Source organism: Tachypleus tridentatus, chromosome 7 (assembly GCF_004210375.1).
Source record: "Tachypleus tridentatus isolate NWPU-2018 chromosome 7, ASM421037v1, whole genome shotgun sequence".
Classification (NCBI taxonomy): domain Eukaryota; kingdom Metazoa; phylum Arthropoda; class Merostomata; order Xiphosura; family Limulidae; genus Tachypleus; species Tachypleus tridentatus.
Genome location: NC_134831.1, coordinates 72,460,220 through 72,480,333, shown reverse-complemented (window position 1 = coordinate 72,480,333; position 20,114 = coordinate 72,460,220). Strand labels below are relative to the sequence as shown.

General features: G+C 34.3%; 1 protein-coding gene across 1 annotated transcript in view; it reads right to left on the bottom strand.

Moving 5' to 3' along the window:
* The window catches only part of LOC143255961 (uncharacterized protein ZK1073.1-like), a 137,523-nt gene extending 121,704 nt beyond the window's left edge, over positions 1-15,819 (bottom strand). The window contains exon 1 of the mRNA XM_076512449.1: positions 15,631-15,819. Within this exon, the coding sequence (XP_076368564.1) occupies positions 15,631-15,678 (48 nt within the window). The 5' untranslated portion in view covers positions 15,679-15,819. The remainder of the gene's footprint in view (positions 1-15,630) is intronic.
* Positions 15,820-20,114: the final 4,295 nt, after the last annotated feature.

Genomic DNA, 20,114 nt, shown 5'->3' with positions numbered 1-20,114 from the left:
TACTCGTCCTACGACATATTTTGGTTATTAACGCCTTCTACAAGAACAGAAATGATGATGCACTTTCTGTATTAATTATCGGACGTTACTTATGGGATGACCTGATAGAAATACAAGAAGAGTATACATTTGAGTGATCAGTTTTTAAATCAGTTATTCAGTGACGAAAAAGTTGGTGTTAGACGTGAAAGTTATTACTTGTATTCTGCTATTCAGTTACTGGGCGGGCCTCGTATGGCCATGTGATCAAGGCACTCCACTTGCAATCTAAGGGTCACATCAAACATGCTCGCCCTTTCAGTCGTGAGAGCGTTATAATGTTACGATCAGTCTTACTATTCGTTGGCAAAAGAGTAACCCAAGAGTTGATGGTGGGAGGTTATGACTTCCCTCTTGTCTTACACCGCTAAATTATGGACAGCGATTGCAGATAGCCCTCGTGTAGCTTTGCACGAAATTAAACAATAAATAAACAGTAACTTGATGATGTTTGTTTATCGATCTAATACAAGTAAATCAGGCCTACATTAGTTTTTGGAGTTCGTGTTGAAAAGTTTGTTTATGGAACTAGACCTGCAAATGAAAGTGTTAATAGCAAGAGTAAATTCAAGAAATGAACAAATTAGTTATCGTCCTGTGTACTAAACTTGGTGTACTGAGCTTGGCACACTGAACTTGGTGTACTGAACTTGGTGTACTGAGCTTGGTGTACTCAACTTGGTGTACTGAACTTGGTGTACTGAGCTTGGTGGACTGAACTTGGTGTACTGAGCTTGGTGTACTGAACTTGGTGTACTCTACTTGGTGTACTGAGTTTGGCACACTGAACTTGGTGTACTGAGCTTGGCACACTGAACTTGGTGTACTTAACTTGCTGTACTGAGCTTGGTGTACTCAACTTGGTGTACTGAGTTTGGTGGACTGAACTTGGTGTACTGAGCTTGGTGGACTGAACTTGGTGTACTGAACTTGGTGTACTGAGCTTGGTGGACTGAACTTGGTGTACTGAGCTTGGTGGACTGAACTTGGTGTACTGAGCTTGGTGTACTGAACTTAGTGGACTGAACTTGGTAGACTGAACTAGGTGAACTAAACATGGTGTACTGAATTTGGTGTACTGAACTTGGTGTACTGAGCTTGGTGTACTGAACTTAGTATACTGAACTTGGTAGACTGAACTAGGTGGACTAAACATGGTGTACTGAACTTGGTGTACTGAGCTTGGTGTACTGAACTTGGTGTACTGAGCTTGGTGTACTGAACTTCGTGTACTGAACTTGGTGGACAAAACTTCGCATTATTTTTACCACATAAAAAGAACCAACAAAATGATAGGATATGTCATCAGAACAACCATTTTTAAGGACAAAAAAAGCATCTCTTTATCATATTCTAAAATATCCTACATACGGGTCATATTTCTTCCAAGCTATTGGACAGTAAATCTTCTAACCTTTAATGCACTATTTGTAGCCTTTTGGAACTTGCATTTTCTATTTCCGATACTTAAAATTGATTATAATTATTTGTTATTGTTCACAAAGTTTACTTTGGGCTTTTTCTTAATGAAATTTAAAATTAAAACACCCCATACGTATTCTCCAGTAATTATCAAAACCATTCAGTCTTGAATAATTAAATACTCGACCAAACATATTATTATTTTAAAAACTAATTTCCCATTGATAACAGCTTTTTTTAAACGAAGAAGACAGTTAGTTGGAAAGTTAGCTTAGAAATAATTAAAATAATTGGCTCATGATTAAGATAAGTCGATAACAGGCCATTAATGAACGTTAATGTTATTACAACCAGTCACCGAAACGTTCACATGGTTACTACCGAATCAATATCCCTAACTTCTATCACTAGAATAAACTTCATCACCCGGTATTAAGTCTCAGAATATTCACTCATCTAAAACATAAACTTTACTCATTAGATCAGGTGACAATCTTCCTAAATGTTAATGTCAGTAAACTTCTCTAAAGCTATTAGGATATGAATCTCTTTCGTCTGACATTTAGATAAGTTTCATGTTATCAGTATGTTGTTGTTGGTTTTCTAAAATATAATTTTAATGTAAAAACATATTTTAACTCTTTAGCACGGGTAATCCACATAACTACGACAGTTTACACAGCATGCAGTATTATTTATAAATCTGAGTAGTGCTGTTTGTTTGTAATTAAGCACAAAGCTACATAATGAGCTATTCGTGCTCTGACCACACGGGTATCAAAACCCCATTTCTGACGTTGTGAGTCCGCGGACATACCACTGTGCCACTGGGTGGTATAAAACTAAACAACGGTTTAGCAACACAATTTAGAGACTGTTTCAGCTGAGAGAAAACGAATCTCGCACGAGTGGTTAGTTTTTTACAAATCTTTCTTTTCTCTACTGTTCGCACAACATTTTAAAAAGTCAATCTTTATCAGTATTTTGAAGAAATCGCCTTTTTTTGGTATCAAAAACAGATAATTGTCCACTCATTTTGCAACATTAAACTACAACCAACCAACCAGTTATCTACATCGAACGAGGTCACCCACCTCTTACAGACAAACAGAAAGAACTTTGACGTATTAATTTATTGGTCTCCACAGGATCATCATCTCACAGGTTACTTGTAGGTTCAATGAAAGATGACCTCATATGAGGTCATCTAATTTAGCTGAATGATTACGCTAAGGGATAATTTGCATACCATTTGTGTTAATCTTGCATGGCTAGAAATACTTCAAAGAAGCTACCTCCCCCCTCTGAAAATGGGGAAAGTTGCCTCTGCACCACTTTACCTTATCCATCAACTCCTCTACGTCTGCATTCTGAAGAGCAATGGCTTAGTCTATAAATATATTTGTAAACAATGGCTCGATAGTATAGCTAGCACAATGTGTTTTATCGTTAAGCTGTACTTTAAGTTGTTGAAAAGTTCATAAGTATTCTTGGAAGAATATTAACTTTATACAAATTAATTCAAATACAGGATCAAAACCTTCATAACAGTTGATTACAGATTACACATGGCTACGCTGGAAACGTTTGGACTAACTGGACATTCCTGCTTATGAACCTCAGCGGCTTTAAAAAACAAACATACTTTGAGCTTATTGGTCTGAACATTGTGGTACTTATCTTCTGGTAGGTTTGGCGTCCCCTAGTTGCTGTGGAATCACTTCTAGTTTCTAAAAATTTATCTCTATTATCTAAAATATCTTTCACTTGCTGATATACTACGATTTAAAAATCACAATCCAATTACTGCTAAAGATCACTGTTGAACCCGATAGTGGGGACTTTCTAGGCCCCATGAACATTAGGGTAACCTTGAAGGCTAACAGAGCTTTGGAAAGGTCAAGACAGGCCTAGCAAGCTAATTACTAACATACTTACTGCTCAAAATACACGCAAAAAGCTCCAAACAGGATTGCTTTCAAGGATTGGCCTATCATATTGGAGAAAAAATGGTAACAAAAGTCCAAGTTGTTGATAAAAGAATTATAGGAATAGCAATTCACCTAGGACAATAAAGACAAGGGGACAAGTGCATGCTCCCCAACAAGGCATGTTAAAAAAAAGAAAGACGAATTGTATGAAGTTTATAGGATGTCGTTCACAGCATGCCTTACCAGGAAGACTCCACTGTGTTGAATGACTTGAATATTGAAACACAGAGCAGGATGGAAGGGTATTCTGGGAGTCTTTAACAATAGGAACAAAAAGTGAAATATAGGACGAGTACTTGATGTCTGAAAATCATTAATTAAAATAGAGAATCTATGAAAAGAGAAATAGATGGAAAAATTTCTAAAAAAATAGGGCCTAAGCCTACCAGGTGCCGGATAATTATGATGAATTCCATTTTCTCTATCCAGTTAAATGGATTCAATATTCTTAAAATTTTTAAAAACCTCCAAAGACTGGATGTTATCCTTGTTTAGATTATTATTATTTTTTCTTTGTGTATAATATTGTATTATTCGGAGAGTAAAATCAGTGGTTTGAGTTTTTACTTGTCCAGTAACTTGTTATGTTAGATGTACCATATAAAGCTGTTACATCGATCATATCTTACTTAAGCACTATTTGTTAAATAGATCAGGAAGAATGGTGGGTAAAATATCGAAATGCTATATTCACAACTTCAATGTGCCTTTAAAAAGTTTATGTTAAAAGGACTCTTCAACTTTAAAAACAAACAATATTTATGGAATACTTCGCTAGTAGTACATGAGTTCATGAGCTCGAGGTACAACTGGGAATGTATTGGATTAACAACTAAATGGTTCTATATTATAATAAAACAACAGTGTATTGCTAAATGCCTACAACATCAATAGTATTACCAACGTCTGTCTAATTGAATGTGATGTTAGGCCTGTCTCCAGTTTCTTTCATGACACCTTTCATTTCCTGGAAGAAATATACTAGGGTCTCCTGATATTACACTAAGAAAACCAGCTTTTGAACGATAGATGGGTACACTTCCACAGTACCAAACAATAGATAAGTGCACTTCCAGTGTACCAAACAATAGATAAGTGCACTTCCACAGTACCAAACAATAGATAAATGCGATTCGACTGTACCAAACAAGAGATGAGTGCACTTCCACTGTACCAAACAATAGATGAGTGTACTTCCACTGTACCAAACAACAGTTGAGTGCACTTCCATTATAACTTCAGTTGTGGGAACATAATTAAAGAACACAATATAAAATTCAATTATTGAGTACGAGGTCAATGAAGCATTGACAAACGAAACTGCTTATCGTTTTACATAATGAAATGCCCTCCCAGTGACACAGCAGCATGTCTGTGAACTTATAACGCTAGATGCCTTGTTTCAATGCTCTTGGAGGGCAGTGCACAGACAGCCCATTGTGCAGCTTTGAGATTAAGTACAAATAAAATTACAACTTTGATGTTTACCAAAAGAGTTAACAGTACATGGTCAATTCGACTATTTCTCATCCGGACCTAATACTTTAAACTGGCATTTCGGTTCCATTTTACTGCTATCAGAAGCAGTTACCACCAGTCAACCTCCTTTTGTATTACTTTATTGTTAGTTACGTTTATTTCTTTATTCATACAAACATAATGAAGTGAAAATGTAAAGAAATATTGTTCCAAAGTTTAGTGTTTCGAAGTCAAATAATATCAAAGCATTTTGCTGTAACTGAGAATGTAAAATCTAAAACAACAGAGTAATTCAAGAAAAACCTTACGCAGATCATGATAATGTCATTCGAAACACTTCAACGATCTCCGTTTATTCAAAACATCACTACAAACAACGTACAATACAGAATTAATCCATTGAAGTCGATTAACCTGGTTTTGGATTTTATCAGGACATGTGTACTGCTCTGGTAACTAACACGAATCTGAAGAAAGATGAAACAAACTATTAATGAGCAAAGTATAAATATAAAATGTTAATCCGATAGAAATATTGTGGCGCCATTTTCAAAATAATGTTGCATAAATAAAAGGTGACAAACCTTCGACAACCTGATTAGGTTGTACTACAAAAATATGAAAGAAAATGTCGTTTTATAATACGAAACACGCGATCGATGTTGTCATACAAAATGAGACATGTGACCCACACCAAACTTTGGCTGACATGCGTATTTAGATATATTATTATTATTAACAAAGCCTATCGGGATCCATGGTGTTACCGGTATTTTCAACAAATCAAATTTATTAATAGCAGCTCAACTAAAAACTGTCTTTACAGCCCCCCCCCATTAGCACAGCGATATGTCTGCTGACTTACAACGCTAGAAACCGGGTTTTGATACCCGTGGTGGGCAGGGCACAAACAGCTCATTGTGTAGCTTTGTGCTTAACTTCAAACAACAACAACAATCTTTACAGAAGCTGTGATATCCAGAAGGGAAGTAAAAGTTCAGGATAAACCTTGATATTGACGCTCAGCGGTAACCTCGATAATGTATAACTCTAAATATCAGTCTTTGATACCCGTGGTATGCATAGCGCAGACAGGTCACTACATAACTTTGTGCTTGAAACAAGTGAACAAAAGTTCTTGACATGAGGTTCAATCTTCCAACGTGATGACTATATGACTTATATTCTGTGCAAAGCTTTTACACATATACGACCACATCTGCTTTTAGCCAACGATGCAACTTCATCCAGAACACCTCCTTCGGGCACAGTGCCAATTTTTGTAGTCATATTACGTGGCTTTCGATCAACTGAACGTGACTGCCTCGCCATGATATTCAGCTGTTTGTGACGGTTTCATCCCAGGATACTCAAGATACATCAAAGCACTGGAGAAAAGGTTACGACCCTACAAAGGAACAATTTTACGCGAATAGGCAAAGGTTTTAACTTAATTAGTCAAGGATTTCGTCAAGATAGCGTGGCTTATTGTAATATAACAGCAGGCAGCCATATTGAATCTCCTAGAGTGACCGTCATAAATACTATGTGTTATATTGTCAGTAAAACAGACAGTTGAACAAAAGTGTTCGACAGAAATGGCACACTTTTCCAACTATTATTTCTTTTTGTCTTCCAATCCTCTTTGTTCTCTGTTATGCCTTTTTTTTCACACGTATTAATGTATTATTTTCTCTCGTCACTCCACATGGTTCGTCTTTCCAGATTTACAATCTCTATGTCACCCCTTAATCACACTTGTCTTTTTTCCTCACTGTCTCCAGATTTTATTTAATTCTGTGAAATAACTTTCTTCAGTTTTATTATCTATTCAATAACATGCAAGATAGTCCGTAATTTGGGAAGCAAGTGTGTTCATGTATTGAAGTTTATTTGGAGCTTTTAAGTTCAATAGGTTTAAATGAGCTGTAGAAACATAAGATTTTTAATACAGTCAGTTATTTTCACGCCACAGTAAATAACAGATCTTTCTCCACATGATTCATGTATTTATTTCTACTTATACTTTGTTTCTTGAAAACCTAGAAGCAAAAAGAAACTGGACATTTTTAACACGCATGAATTCTAAAGCTGTGTGCCAAAATATAATAAAACGTTTAAAATTCTTGCCACTTAAAGTTGCTAAAAATGATCAAATTTAATAAAAATTATGTAAGCAAACATGTGATTTGCTTCTTTACAAAACGTGGAGAAAAATGCACTTTATTTATGAGATCTCGCTACAACCCCTACAAAGTAGCATTGCGCCGTTTAATCTCTTTTTGGGAGGACTTGACTTGACCTGGTGGTTTAGACACTAGAGCTCAAATATCGTCTCGAGACAGGCTCACCATTTTCGACGTTGGGACATTAAAATGTGACTGTTAATCCCACTGTTCGTTGGAAATGAGTAGCCCAAAAACTGACGAAGAGTGATATTGACAAGCTACCTTCACTCTATTTCAGGTGGCTTTGCGCGAAATGAAACAAACAAATAATATCTTTATTTTTGTTCTCTCTTTCTACTCCTGCTTTCTGTCGTCTTTCAACCAAATCACTCTTTCTCTGTCTTTCTCAAGTTTTTAGTTATTACGCCATATTTTTTGCAAGCTCCGTGTTTTCAGCTCCTAGTACAATTTATCTAGAAACTTGTATGTCAACAAACTTAACTTGCTTTAGTTTGCCCTACTCCAAACAGAATATATTATTAACCGCTTTAGTCTTAGCTCTGATAACAGAAATCGCTTCAGAAATAAACAAGTTACGTAAAAATCATACACTCATATATTTGCCCAATAAATGAAGTATAATATTTTTAGTTTTTAATTATCTAGGTGGCGGTGCTCTTCTTTTGCGGCATCTCTAATCACTACGATGTATTTGGATGACGACTCGTTTTTTATTTGGCCGAGAGGTGAAATACGAGTTTAACAATATTTTCAGTATGTCTACATCGTCTTATTTATAATATAAATAATTAATTTAATTCTGAGGACAGCCGGAAGTTACGAGTTGAATCAGATTTCATTGTATTCCTTTTAACACTTTTCAGGCTTGTAGATAATTTGAACTCGTCCCCATTGTAATGTTATCAAATTATTTATATCCTGAACAAGTACAATTATAATGATTAATCGTTGACTTGCAAAAGATGTACACACTATAACAACTATTGTTGTGTGAAATATCTTATATTAATAGTGTTCCGACCACTGCTGTGTATGTTGTATCCCATCCGGCTTGAAGAGTTTTGCACTGAAGAAACACATTGTTGGCAACGCGTATAATGAATATAATATAGTTTGTTTGTTTTGTTTTTGAATTTCGCGCAAAGCTACACGAGGGCTGTCTGTACTAGCCCTCTCTAATTTAGCAGTGTAAGACTAGAGGGAAAGCAGCTAGTCATCACCACCCACCGCCAACTCTCGGGCTACTCTTTTACCAGCGACTAGAGGGATTGACCGTAACATTATAACGCACCCACAGTTGAAAGGGCAAGCATGTTTTGTTTGACGGGAATTCGAACCCGTGACCATTGAATTACGTGTCGAGTGCCTTAACCACCTGACCGGCCCGCAGATTAGTTACGTGTGTCACCCTGTTTACAGGAAGTTCCATTATCGAATGAATCAGAGGTATTCATTTCGAGTGTTTTGTAGATCTGTCAGCCCCTAGAGTTTCCCTTCGTTATAATTACAAATTCTGTTGATCTTCACGACTTCCCCTATCATAAGTGTTTTTTTATCGTTCCCACCGTGAATAAGTTGGCATTAATCTAATGTACAAAGAAGTCATACGTATTTCGAAACGTAAGCTACAAAGTAATCATGACCAAGATTGCCGAATTTGGTAATTTTTATCAAATTTGGTTAAACCTGTATAAAATAGGATAAATTTTGCTAATTTACTTGTTGCATGGCCAGTAAAAGATTTTCAAATTTATTATCTCCTTTACGTGAAATTTGACATTGTGATAATGCTTTATAAGTGCGAGTTTTATGTATAAATGTTTGAGTATTCTTTATACGTGCTCATTACGCAGGCGTAAGATAATTTCAGACAATGATGATCCACCAGATGGCTCTTTTAGTTTTGTTTTTATATACTATAACTATTGTTATTATTTCGTGAGTTGTGTCTCAGTATTTGTTTAAAGTGTAATGTACTGTTTAATTTTAAATTTATTTTGCTTTACCTAATTTTTATAATTTTATCTAATTTACATTTAACTTAACCCACAGATCATAATGGCTGAGAGTAATAAGGATAGTGATTTAGTAGAAAGTCCATACAAGAAAGTAAGACCGCATAGGCCTAGTTACCAACAGAAACGTCAGTTGCCACAAAAATGGCTTAATGATCCTAAGTTTAGTTGTTTCAGTTGAAGACATTTGTGAAATATGCAGTTGTGACTTATCTGGGGGTGTTACCATACTTGAGGAACATCTTGACAGCGAAAAACATTTTAAAAATAGTAAAGCAAGAGTCTAGACTTCTAAAGTTACTGATTTTTTATGGTTTTCTACTTCTTCATGTAGCATGTATCAAGTGGCTTCCACTGAACTGAAAACGTGTGTGTCTGTGGCAAAACACAATCTCCCCATTTCAATACTAGATCATCTTCCAGACTTTCTATCCAATGCAAGCCCTGATTCTAAAATTACTAAGTAAATTAAATGTGCAAGAACAAAAGGAACGGCTTAGAAATTCTTATTGCACAATCAAATAATTTTAAATTTTCGTTAATATTGATGAAAGTACAGATGTATCTACAAAAAAGCAACTTCTTTTAATAGCTGGATTTTATGACAGCCATATTCAAAAAATAGTTGACAAGTTTTTAACTCTTTTTTGGAAATCAATTGAAAAACATGGAATCCCATTTAAAAATCTGATAGGCTACGCAAGTGATAATTATGGGGTCAGAAAGTGGTGTTCCAAATCTTTGAAAGCAGAAAGTGCAATATCTTTTAGTACAAGGCTGTGTATGCCATTCGATGCCATTTATGTGCATCTTATGTATATTCTGAACTTCCGACTTCCTTAGAGGAGCTGACTAGAAATATTTATTCATATTTGCCAAACAGCCCAAAGAGATTGTCTGAATATGCAGAATTTCAAGAATTTACCCAGGCTGATCCTAAAAATATTTTACATCATAGCTGTACTAGATGTTTATCACTTCAGCAAGTGGTAGAAAGACTACTGAATTAATGGCCAGCACTTGTCTTATTTTTTACTTCAGCGGCATTAGAAGATGGGATTACTTTAGCATCTACGATACCAGAAGGTTTACAGAATCCAAATGTAAAAACGTACTTTACATTTCCAACTTTTATTCTGCCATATGAAAAACATGGAATCCCATTTTAAAATCTGATAGGCTACGCAAGTGTAATGATGGGGTCAAAGAGTGGTGTTCAAAGTCTAAAAGATGCAGAAATATCGAAGGTTAACATCAATGATCCTTCAATTTACCTTCCCTTAAGCGAAATATATCGTGTAGCAAGGACGGAAAGTATCTTTCTAGAATATTCTTCCAAAATCCAAACCAAACTCGAAGAAATTCAGCTTAAGACATTTAATTATTATGTTAAACTAAGCAAGGAAATATACAAACAGTTTGTATCATCTGGTATGTTCAAGTATTTACAGCTATTTGAAGCTTTAGATCCAGAAAATGTATCTCAAGGACAGCCACATTCAATTATCCCATTGGCCATGAAATATCCTGATATTATTGAAAAAAAGTCAGTATAAAGACATCAATAGAGAATGTCAAGTGTTAACTTTGTAAGAGAATGACATCTCAGAACCATATAAATACTGGTATTATATTTATCAAGAAAAATGTGAAAATAAATTTCGTTTCCCAATTATCTCCAAATTAATAATTAACCTATTATCATTCCCTCATTCTTCAGCTGCAGTAGATAGGCTGTTCTCTTTGGTAAACAATATAAAGGTAAAAAATCGTTCCCGGCTAAGTATGGAAACATTAAATGCCTTATTATATGACAAAAAATCTTTTAGAAAACACGACATGTAAAGAATGACAACAATCTGCAAAATTGTGCAAAAGAATGAAAGAAACTAAATTGTATACCAATGAAAAAGAAAAAACACAAAGTTTTTAATAAAATAAGATTTATGTTTTAATTTAACTTGGTAAATTTTAGAAAATTATTTGGTAAAATCCAAGAAAATCATCGGGCAAACCTGATAATGACATGGTATTATCTCACCAACACCCCCTTTAACTTCGCAATTAATTTTTTTTATTTTTGTTTGGTTTATTCCATGTTCTTTATCTCTTTTTTACGTCAGTTTCAAAACTCCTTCAACAACCCTAATTTTAGACTGTGCATCTGGACGCGTGCCGTTGGTGTTACTACATACTTTTGTTGTGATTCAACGTAAACAGTATTATTCGTAGAACCTTCTTCAAAACGTTTCTTTGGTCAACAAAAGATATTAATTTTATAGAGATTCTTATCTATTGTGAGTATATGAGTTGGAGAAAACGAAACATTGAGTGAAATGAAAATAATCCTGTTCTGGGGTTTATAGTCGTTTCTTTATCAAACAAATGAATTAAATTAATCCAGTCAGCACTTTGTAAATTAACAACTGGTCACGTATGTTTCATTATACGAGGATTCCGTTTCACAGATTCATGTACAATTTATTCTACATAAAATTCACTCAGTAAAACTAATCTACTTTGGTAATAACGGAGACCATATTAACAGCTTTCATCTGATGTAGGGACGAGGGTGGGTTATGTAAAACAAATGATAGCTGAATCTCTTGGATTATAGATAAAGAAATACGTTATTGTGAAACTTTTTTTCTGTTCGTTTGTTTTTCTCAAAATTATATTTCACGTGCCAAGCAGCAATAAAGCGAATAATGAACCACGAACTGTAACTTGTAAGGGTGGACATTATGCTTATTATAGAGAAAATTCCAAAAAATGCAATAAGTGTGATATAAAGCGTTGTACAGAAGAGGAAGATGCGAATTTCTTAAAATAACATCATCTTCTTCCCAAGGAAAATTAATGATGTTTTACTAATATTTTCCCTCGTTGGGACAGCGGTAAGTCTTCGGATTTACAAAGTTAAAATCAAGGGTTCGATTCCCTTCGGTGAACACGGCACATAGACTGATGTCGCCTTGCAATAAGAAATCACACACATAAGAAAACACCCTTATGAATAGAATACACTCAACTTCTGGATACAGAAACTTAAAACACAACCATATGTGGTAACTAACAACCCGCATTATTTTACCCAAGACAAACAAAAATTAGAATAATCATCCTCTTTTGTATTTTAATAACATAAAATGTTATTTTTACTGCAAACACAACCCAAAGTAACGCTACGAGAGTTTTTACTTCGACAGAATAAGTTCAGAGTATATAGTCAAGGTTTAAAATGTTTGATTCTTTACATATATATATATATAGAGAGAGAGAGAATGGATTAAACACTCTTTATACTTTAAGAGAATAAGTTTATAGTCGAGGTTTGATCTTATATGTATATATATATAGTTGAATTAAACACTGTTTATATTTCAAGAAAATAAGTTCATAATCGAGCTTTGAAATGTTTGATTTTTTATTTATATATACAGTTGAATTAAACACTTTAAACTTCAAGAGAATAACTTCATAGACGTGATTCAAAATATTTCATTCTATATATATCTTTCGAAGCTCTACTCAAATAAGTGGTTGAGTCTAACAATGCAAAATGCATATTTTTTCTTTATGTTCATTGGCCTTAAGGTTTTGGCCAGCAGTGTATATATATATATATATAAAGAAAAATATTCATTTTGCGTTGTTAGACTCAACCACTTATTTGATAGAGCTTCGAAAGATGAAAATAAGAAAAGGGGAAATAGAAATAAAAAACGTTTTCAGCATTTAATAGGGAAAATGTGAACACTATGGAATTAGCCTAAATACTAGCTGGTCAAAAGTTTAAAACCATACCAAAAACAAGTCCTAAACAGGGTAGGAAATACCCAACAAGAGGTCTCAGTAGTGATTTGCACGGCCCTCATTGCAAATAACTTCAAACATTCGCTTTAGCATGGCCGATATAAGCGTTTGCAGAAGGCTGGCTGGAATGTTATTCCAAGTGGTGAAGATGGCTTCACGAAGATCATGCACTTTTGGAATTGACGTCCTTTTCTATAAACTTCCCTTGCTATACACCCCCAAACATTTTCAATAGGGTTCAGTTTAGCGAACACGTTGGATGGTCCAAAAAATCACGTTATTCGCCATGAAAGGTCCTTTGTCCTGCGGACATTGTGGATTGCAGCATTGTCCTGCTGAAAGATCCAGTCATTTCCACACAAGTGAGGGCCTTCAGTCAATAAGGATGTTCTCTCCAATATGCCAATGCAGCCAGCTGCTGTTTGACGATCCTGTATAACCTGAAGCTCCATTGTTCCATGGAAGGAGAAAGCATCCCAGATCATGATGGAACCTCCTCCACTGTGTCATGTAGAAAATGTCTCCAGTGGGATATCCTTATCGTGCCAGTTACGTTGAAAGCCATCTGGACCATCCAGATTAATTTTTTTCTCATCAGAGAACAAAACTTTCGTCCACTTTTCTACGCCCCATGTTTGGTGCTTCTCAGCAAAGTTTAACCGAGCTGTTTCGTGGTGTGGAAGGAGGCGTGGCTTTGAAGACGTTTACGGTTTTCAAAGCCTTTCTCTTGTGGATGCCATCTTATTGTTCTTGAGCTGCATTCTGCGTCCGTAAGAGCCTTAATCTGGTTCGACGATCGGCTGGTGTCTTGTCGGCCAACCCGTCGAATCCTCCTGCTGAACACCGGCGAAATTTTCTTAAGCCAACCACTTGAAATTCACATTCCGTATCCCTCAGGGTCTTTTAAGAAATTTCCAACAACAGTTTTACTACGCCCAATCTCACCAGTGATGGCACGTTGAGAGACCTTGCTTTTGCAACTCAACAATTCTGCCACGTTCAAACTCTGTCAACTTTTTAGCCTTTGCCATGTTTTTACCCAATGTAACACAGGAGATGTTAGCGGAAGATGTTGACAACGCTAATGCTTGAACACAAATGACTAAATTTCATTACGTGTTTACCGATTAATGCTTCGTTTCAATATGGTTTTAAACTTTTGACCAGCTAGTATTTAGGCTAATTCCATAGTGTTCACATTTTCCCTATTAAATGCTAAAAAATTTTTTTTTCTTTTCTTATTTTCATCTTTCGAAGCTCTACTCAAATAAGTGGTTGAGTCTAACAACGCAAAATCCATATGTTTTATTTATGTTCATTGACCTTAAAATTTTAGCCAGCAGTGTACAGTTGAATTAAACTGTTGATACTTCAAACGAATACGTTCATAGTGCAGGTTTAAAATTTTTCATTTTATATATACATATAGTTAAATCAGACATTGTTCATACTTCAAGAGAATAAAATAAGTTCATAGTCGATGTTTCAAATGTTTCATTTTTTACATATATATATAATTGAATTAAATATTGTTTATACTTCAAGAGATTAAAATAAAACCATAGTCGAGGTCTGAAATGTTTGATTCTTTATATATATATATATAGTTGAATTAAACACTGTTTATAGTTCATGAGAATAAAATAAGTTCATTATCGAGGTTTGAAATGTTTGTTTTTATTTGTACATATATATATATATATATATATATAGTTGAACTAAACAGTTTGTACTTCAAGAAAATTAGTTCTTAATCGAGATTTGAAATGTTTCATTCTTTATATATATATATATATATTAAACACTGTTTAAACTTCAAGAGAATAAGTTCATAGTGGAGTTTTGGTATGCTTCATCCTACGTAGATAGGTAAATTATACATTGTATGTATATATTACAGAATAAAGATTCTATATAAAAAAATATAGTTTTTCTGTAAACAGATTGTGTCTGAGAAATGTAGATATTATGCTTAGAAGGTCTTGTTAAAAATTCATGTTTGCTCGACGAGCATAAAGTCACGTTTTTCATCAATACTACATATAAATTCCCCCAGTGGTTCAGCAGTATGTCAGTAGACTTGTAACGTCAAAAATCAAGTTTTGATATCAATGGTGGGTAAAGCACACATATCCCATGGTGTATTTTTGCGCTTAACAACAAAGAAACAGGAGATAACTTCGACTTACATGTTATATTATATTATATTATCCAAGTCTATGAATCTAATAAAATACACTTTATTAGTCCTTCAAAAAATATTAATTTTCCACCTCAGAAAGCGTAAAATTACATATTTATACTTCTAATTTCTTTATATTTGAAGACATTAATTTCGCGAATTATTTATTTAACCCTTTTTTACTTTAAAAGTTTCCTTTCTCAAACTAATATGTTCTTCTAAAATAAATTACTACACTAGTAAAGTGACTTATGAAATTAAACGAGTATCAGCAGTCCTTCATGAAGTTTTATATATAGTATACGTTTGCTCTCTAAAGGTCCATTAAATGTGTCACTCCTAGAGAATAGCAGCATCCACAATAGTAGAGTAAGCCTACATCACGACATGAGTCCTCTACCAAAGCCTGCATTTGTATGTGGTCACCTAAAACTGTAGTTTTCCTGAAGAAACAGTTTGGATGCTACGAGAGCTAAAATATGTGGTAGAAAACTTACCTTTTCATCCACACCTTTCGTCACATAAGAATTTTCAGCCTCCGACATCGTGAACGTTCGTTGCTCTGATTTAAGTAAATAGTATTCTATTCACTGATAATAGGCTGGATGTAAAACTTTATCCGCATTAAGTCAAAAAGGATCACCTTTAACTTCTCTCGCTGAGTATGCTCCTTCTCTTTCGTTGGAATCAGTTGATGCAGAAATGACCAGATAATATATGTATTGTGTCGCCATCTAGGTTCGACATTCATTATTACAAAACAAGTTATTAACTTGTGAATAATCGAAAGATATAGTCTTCTTTTCTTTTTTTTTTTTTGACATTTACCTCGACAATTAATAATTATTCAACCAATGCCAATGCTCAGTCTTTGTGTTTTTTTTATTTTCAAATTTCAAACTATACAATTTATAACCAATGAGAATCGTCATACATTCTGAAAACATTTACAGGACTTCAGTGACGTCGAGAAAACCCACTTGCAGAGAAAAATATATGTGTAAAAACGTGAACCTGACGATGACCGAAGAAGGTCGAAACGTTGTTCGCTCCTCTACGTAAAATATTTTCTCAACCCAAACGAGCCGTTTTAGCATATATATTTACAGAACTTATGACGGCAAAAAGAATAATTCCGCCACTCCTAAAACAAAAATACATTATGTGTATTTTCTTATAGCAAAGTCACATTGGGCTACCTACTGAGTCCACCAATGGGAATCGAACCGCTGATTGTAGAGTTGTAAATCCGTAGACTTACCGCTGTACTAGCGAGAGATATGCACACACACACACTGAACAAAAAACATTTACACATACATATAGAAGAAAACAGTAGTTACAAGTTTTTAATTTCAATATAGATTAATATTTGAACCGTATGTTTTGGTAGAAATTGGTTAGTAAATACTGTATAAATTAAAGTAGAAAAAGAAAACTGAAGCGCTAAACCTATCTGGAAAACTGAACAATCTCAAACGTTGTTTTGTTATAAATTGTTCAGTTTATACTGAAATGTTTAATAGTTTAATTTATGGAATGATGGTTAACAGTGGTGGTGGTGGTGGTGGGATGGAAGGAACCATGACAAATTATTATTTAGTGTAGATGTATAATAATATAATCGCCATTCTTGAAATTGTACTGTCGCTGAATAGATTTAAACGGAAACTTAAATATACAAAGTATATGTGTTAATATGTATTTGTTTTCTAATTATATCATGCCTAACGCTTAGAAACGTACTTAGTAGCTTGGTCTGTTTTGGATTTTGTACAAAGCTAATCGACGGCTGTCTTTGCCGGCCGTGTCTAATTTAGCAGCAATAGACAAGATAAAATGCAACTTGTCAATACTACCCACAGTTAATTTTTAGGCCACTTTTTTGTCAACAAAGAGTGAAATTGATCATCGCTTTATAACGCTCCCACGGTTGTAAGAACAAATATGTCTGATAATGGGAATCCGAACAGAAGGCCCACGTATTGCGAGTCGAGTACCTTAACTACCAGACTAAGGGACTTGCCAAGACAAGTATGTTTACTAACGTTTCTTCTGCTAGAAGTTAAAGTTCACGACATGTTACTTTTCCGAATATCTTTCTCGAAAAACTTTGAACAAGAAAATTGTATGCATTTTTTTTATACTGTCCGAACTAGCTGTATTATTGATTTTAGTTTTCCTTAAATAACTGTTTCTTTTTTCGTCATTTTTAATCTCCCTGATTGACTCCAAGTTAAAACTTATGCACAATGGAATGGGTATATTGGAAACCAATGTATTTTGGTTGCCAAAATGTGACATTAATCTAAATAATAATTAACTACTGGACAGCTGCGAAGGATTGGAGTTAAAAATATGGATAAAAATCATGTGCACTGCAAATGTTTTCCTTTACTTTGTCAATTCCAGATTTAAAATCGGAAACGTGTAAAATTAGTATTCCAGATGTATCTTTTGTCTCTCAGAAATCGCTGTCCAAAATGCCTTTTTTTTCAGTACTAGAACTCGTCAATTGAAAGGACGATAATACCAAAAAAAAACAAAGAAAAACGAAACTCCATTTATGTAGAGATTTTGATAATTTCAACGTTAGGGTATAAACGCCGAGAATTAGTGAAGCATTGGTTTGTTCCCAATTAAACACAAAGATGCACAGTGTGCTGTTTTCTTTTCACCGCGGGTATCAAAACCCAATTTTAACATTATAAACCCTCAGATTGAACTCCACGCTACAGAAGGTCAAACCAATAAGCCTAAGGTTTGTGATGAGATTCACGTCAACTTCAGGTTTTAATTTTTTTTGTTTCTTTGGTTTTGGTTTCCTTATATTCTTCTTGACTAAGTTCTCCATTGCGCATTCAGTGTAACAAAGGATAAACTAACACGTATGAATAATGTTCTATAATACAATAGTAATTTGAATTTAAGACAAACGTATGTGCAATACTTAGGACAATAACTCACTTCTGTACAGAATTTATCTTCTCTCTCATCTGGAACTGCTTTATTTCTTTTTGTTGGGAAGATAACTGTAGCTCTTGCTTATATGTTTGTTTGCAGGCCTACAGTTAAATACTTTTATCCTTTTCAGCGTTAAATTCCAAATATTCATATTTCAATCAGTTTGAATTTCTTTCTAGTTTATTTCATTCAATTCAATTAAATAGGCGAGCATTGAGTACTAACTCGAATACCAAAACAAATCAGTTAGTTATTATGAAATACGCTTCAATGTATTCATGTAGGCCCAGCATAGCCAGGTGGTTCGGGCACTCGACTCAAAAGTTGAGAGACGCGGGTTCGAATCCACATCATGCCAAACATGTTCGCCGTTTCAGCGGTTGTAGCGTTATAATGTAACGGTCAATTTCATTATTCGTTAGTAAAAGAGTAGCTCAAGAATTGGCGGTGGGTGGTGATGATTAGCTGCCTTCCCTCTAGTCTTACACTGCTAAATTAGGTAGGGTTAGCACAGCTAGCCCTCGTGTAGTTTTGCGAGAAATTCTTATAACAAATAATACATTTAGCAAACCCCCTAGTGGCTCAGTATATCTTATAATGCTAGAAAACGGTTTTCTGTGGTGGTGTGGTCAGAGTACAGAAAACCCATTGTGTAGCTTTGTGCTTAATTTCAAAGAACAAATGCATTCAGTAAAATTTTTAAAAAAAGTCTCTTTAGGACACCGTTCATAAATGTTTATAAAATATCGTGCTTCTTACTCCTCTTAAAATAATAATACAAGTGTTACCAGAGTTTAACAATATAAAGTAATAATACAAGTAAGTGTTGCCAGAGTTTAACAATATAAAGTAATAATACAAGTAAGTGTTACCAGAATTTAACAATATAAAGTAATAATACAAGTAAGTGTTGCCAGAGTTTAACAATATAAAGTAATAATACAAGTAAGTGTTACCAGAGTTTAACAATATAAAGTAATAATACAAGTAAGTGTTACCAGAGTTTAACAATACCAGAAAGTGTTAGTGGAGTTAAGTATTATTACCAAGGCTTCTTCACTTTTATTTTAAAATATCGTGGCGACTAAGTGTCACGTACCTTTGCTTTTCCTATTGATTTTAATTTCTGTTGCGAGTTAAACAACCATATTTGTCAAGCTGAGATACTCAGTTCAAAAATGTTAACAGAACCAGCGTAGCAGAAACAAGTAGACATCTTTTTATCGGTCATTTAACAACAACAAAAAATCGTTGTCATTCCTTTATTATAAATACCAGAACTGTTATTTTATCCATTATTAACCCATCGGTTATATTTGTGTCTTGCTCAAAGTGCAATGCTAAAATGGTTTTTATTTCACTTCTGAAGGCCACTATAAAATTTGTCCCGCAACTCCAAAGCCTTATTTCAGCCCTACATCCTGTTGTATGTCGTGTCAACCATGATTAATAAACTTTATATATTTATTGCAACGGTTGCTTTGATTATATCATTAATAGTATCAATACATATTTTCTGAAATTCTGAAGTCACAGTCATAACAGATGTGATACAGGTTGGTTAACGCTTAAATTTGGTCACGAAATTTGTTATAACGTAAGCCAACTTGAAGTGATGAGATGAGGAAATCAAAAGTGTGAAGGGATCATTGAAAACATACTTCAAGGTAGATATGAAGTACTTAAATGTGTAGTGCGGTGTAGTAATAGCTGCTTGAAATTAGAAGTGTTTGCTTTGATTAAACTGTTACACTAAGAAATAAAATAAACACCGGTTCTAGAAAACTAATGGCCTCTAGTTATAGAAATCACACAAGCTACATTTTTTGTTAGACTGTTTTCTCGTAATTTCGAAATAGGGTGTCGATAAAGAAGAGCATTGTGTTAAAATAAAACACAAAGCTATTATTATGAAAATAATGTTAAAACTATAATTTTTTGAAAATACAAAATAAAACGGTCCGAAAATTAAATGTAAATATTGCTTAAAATTTTATCTAAAGAATTACTTACTAAA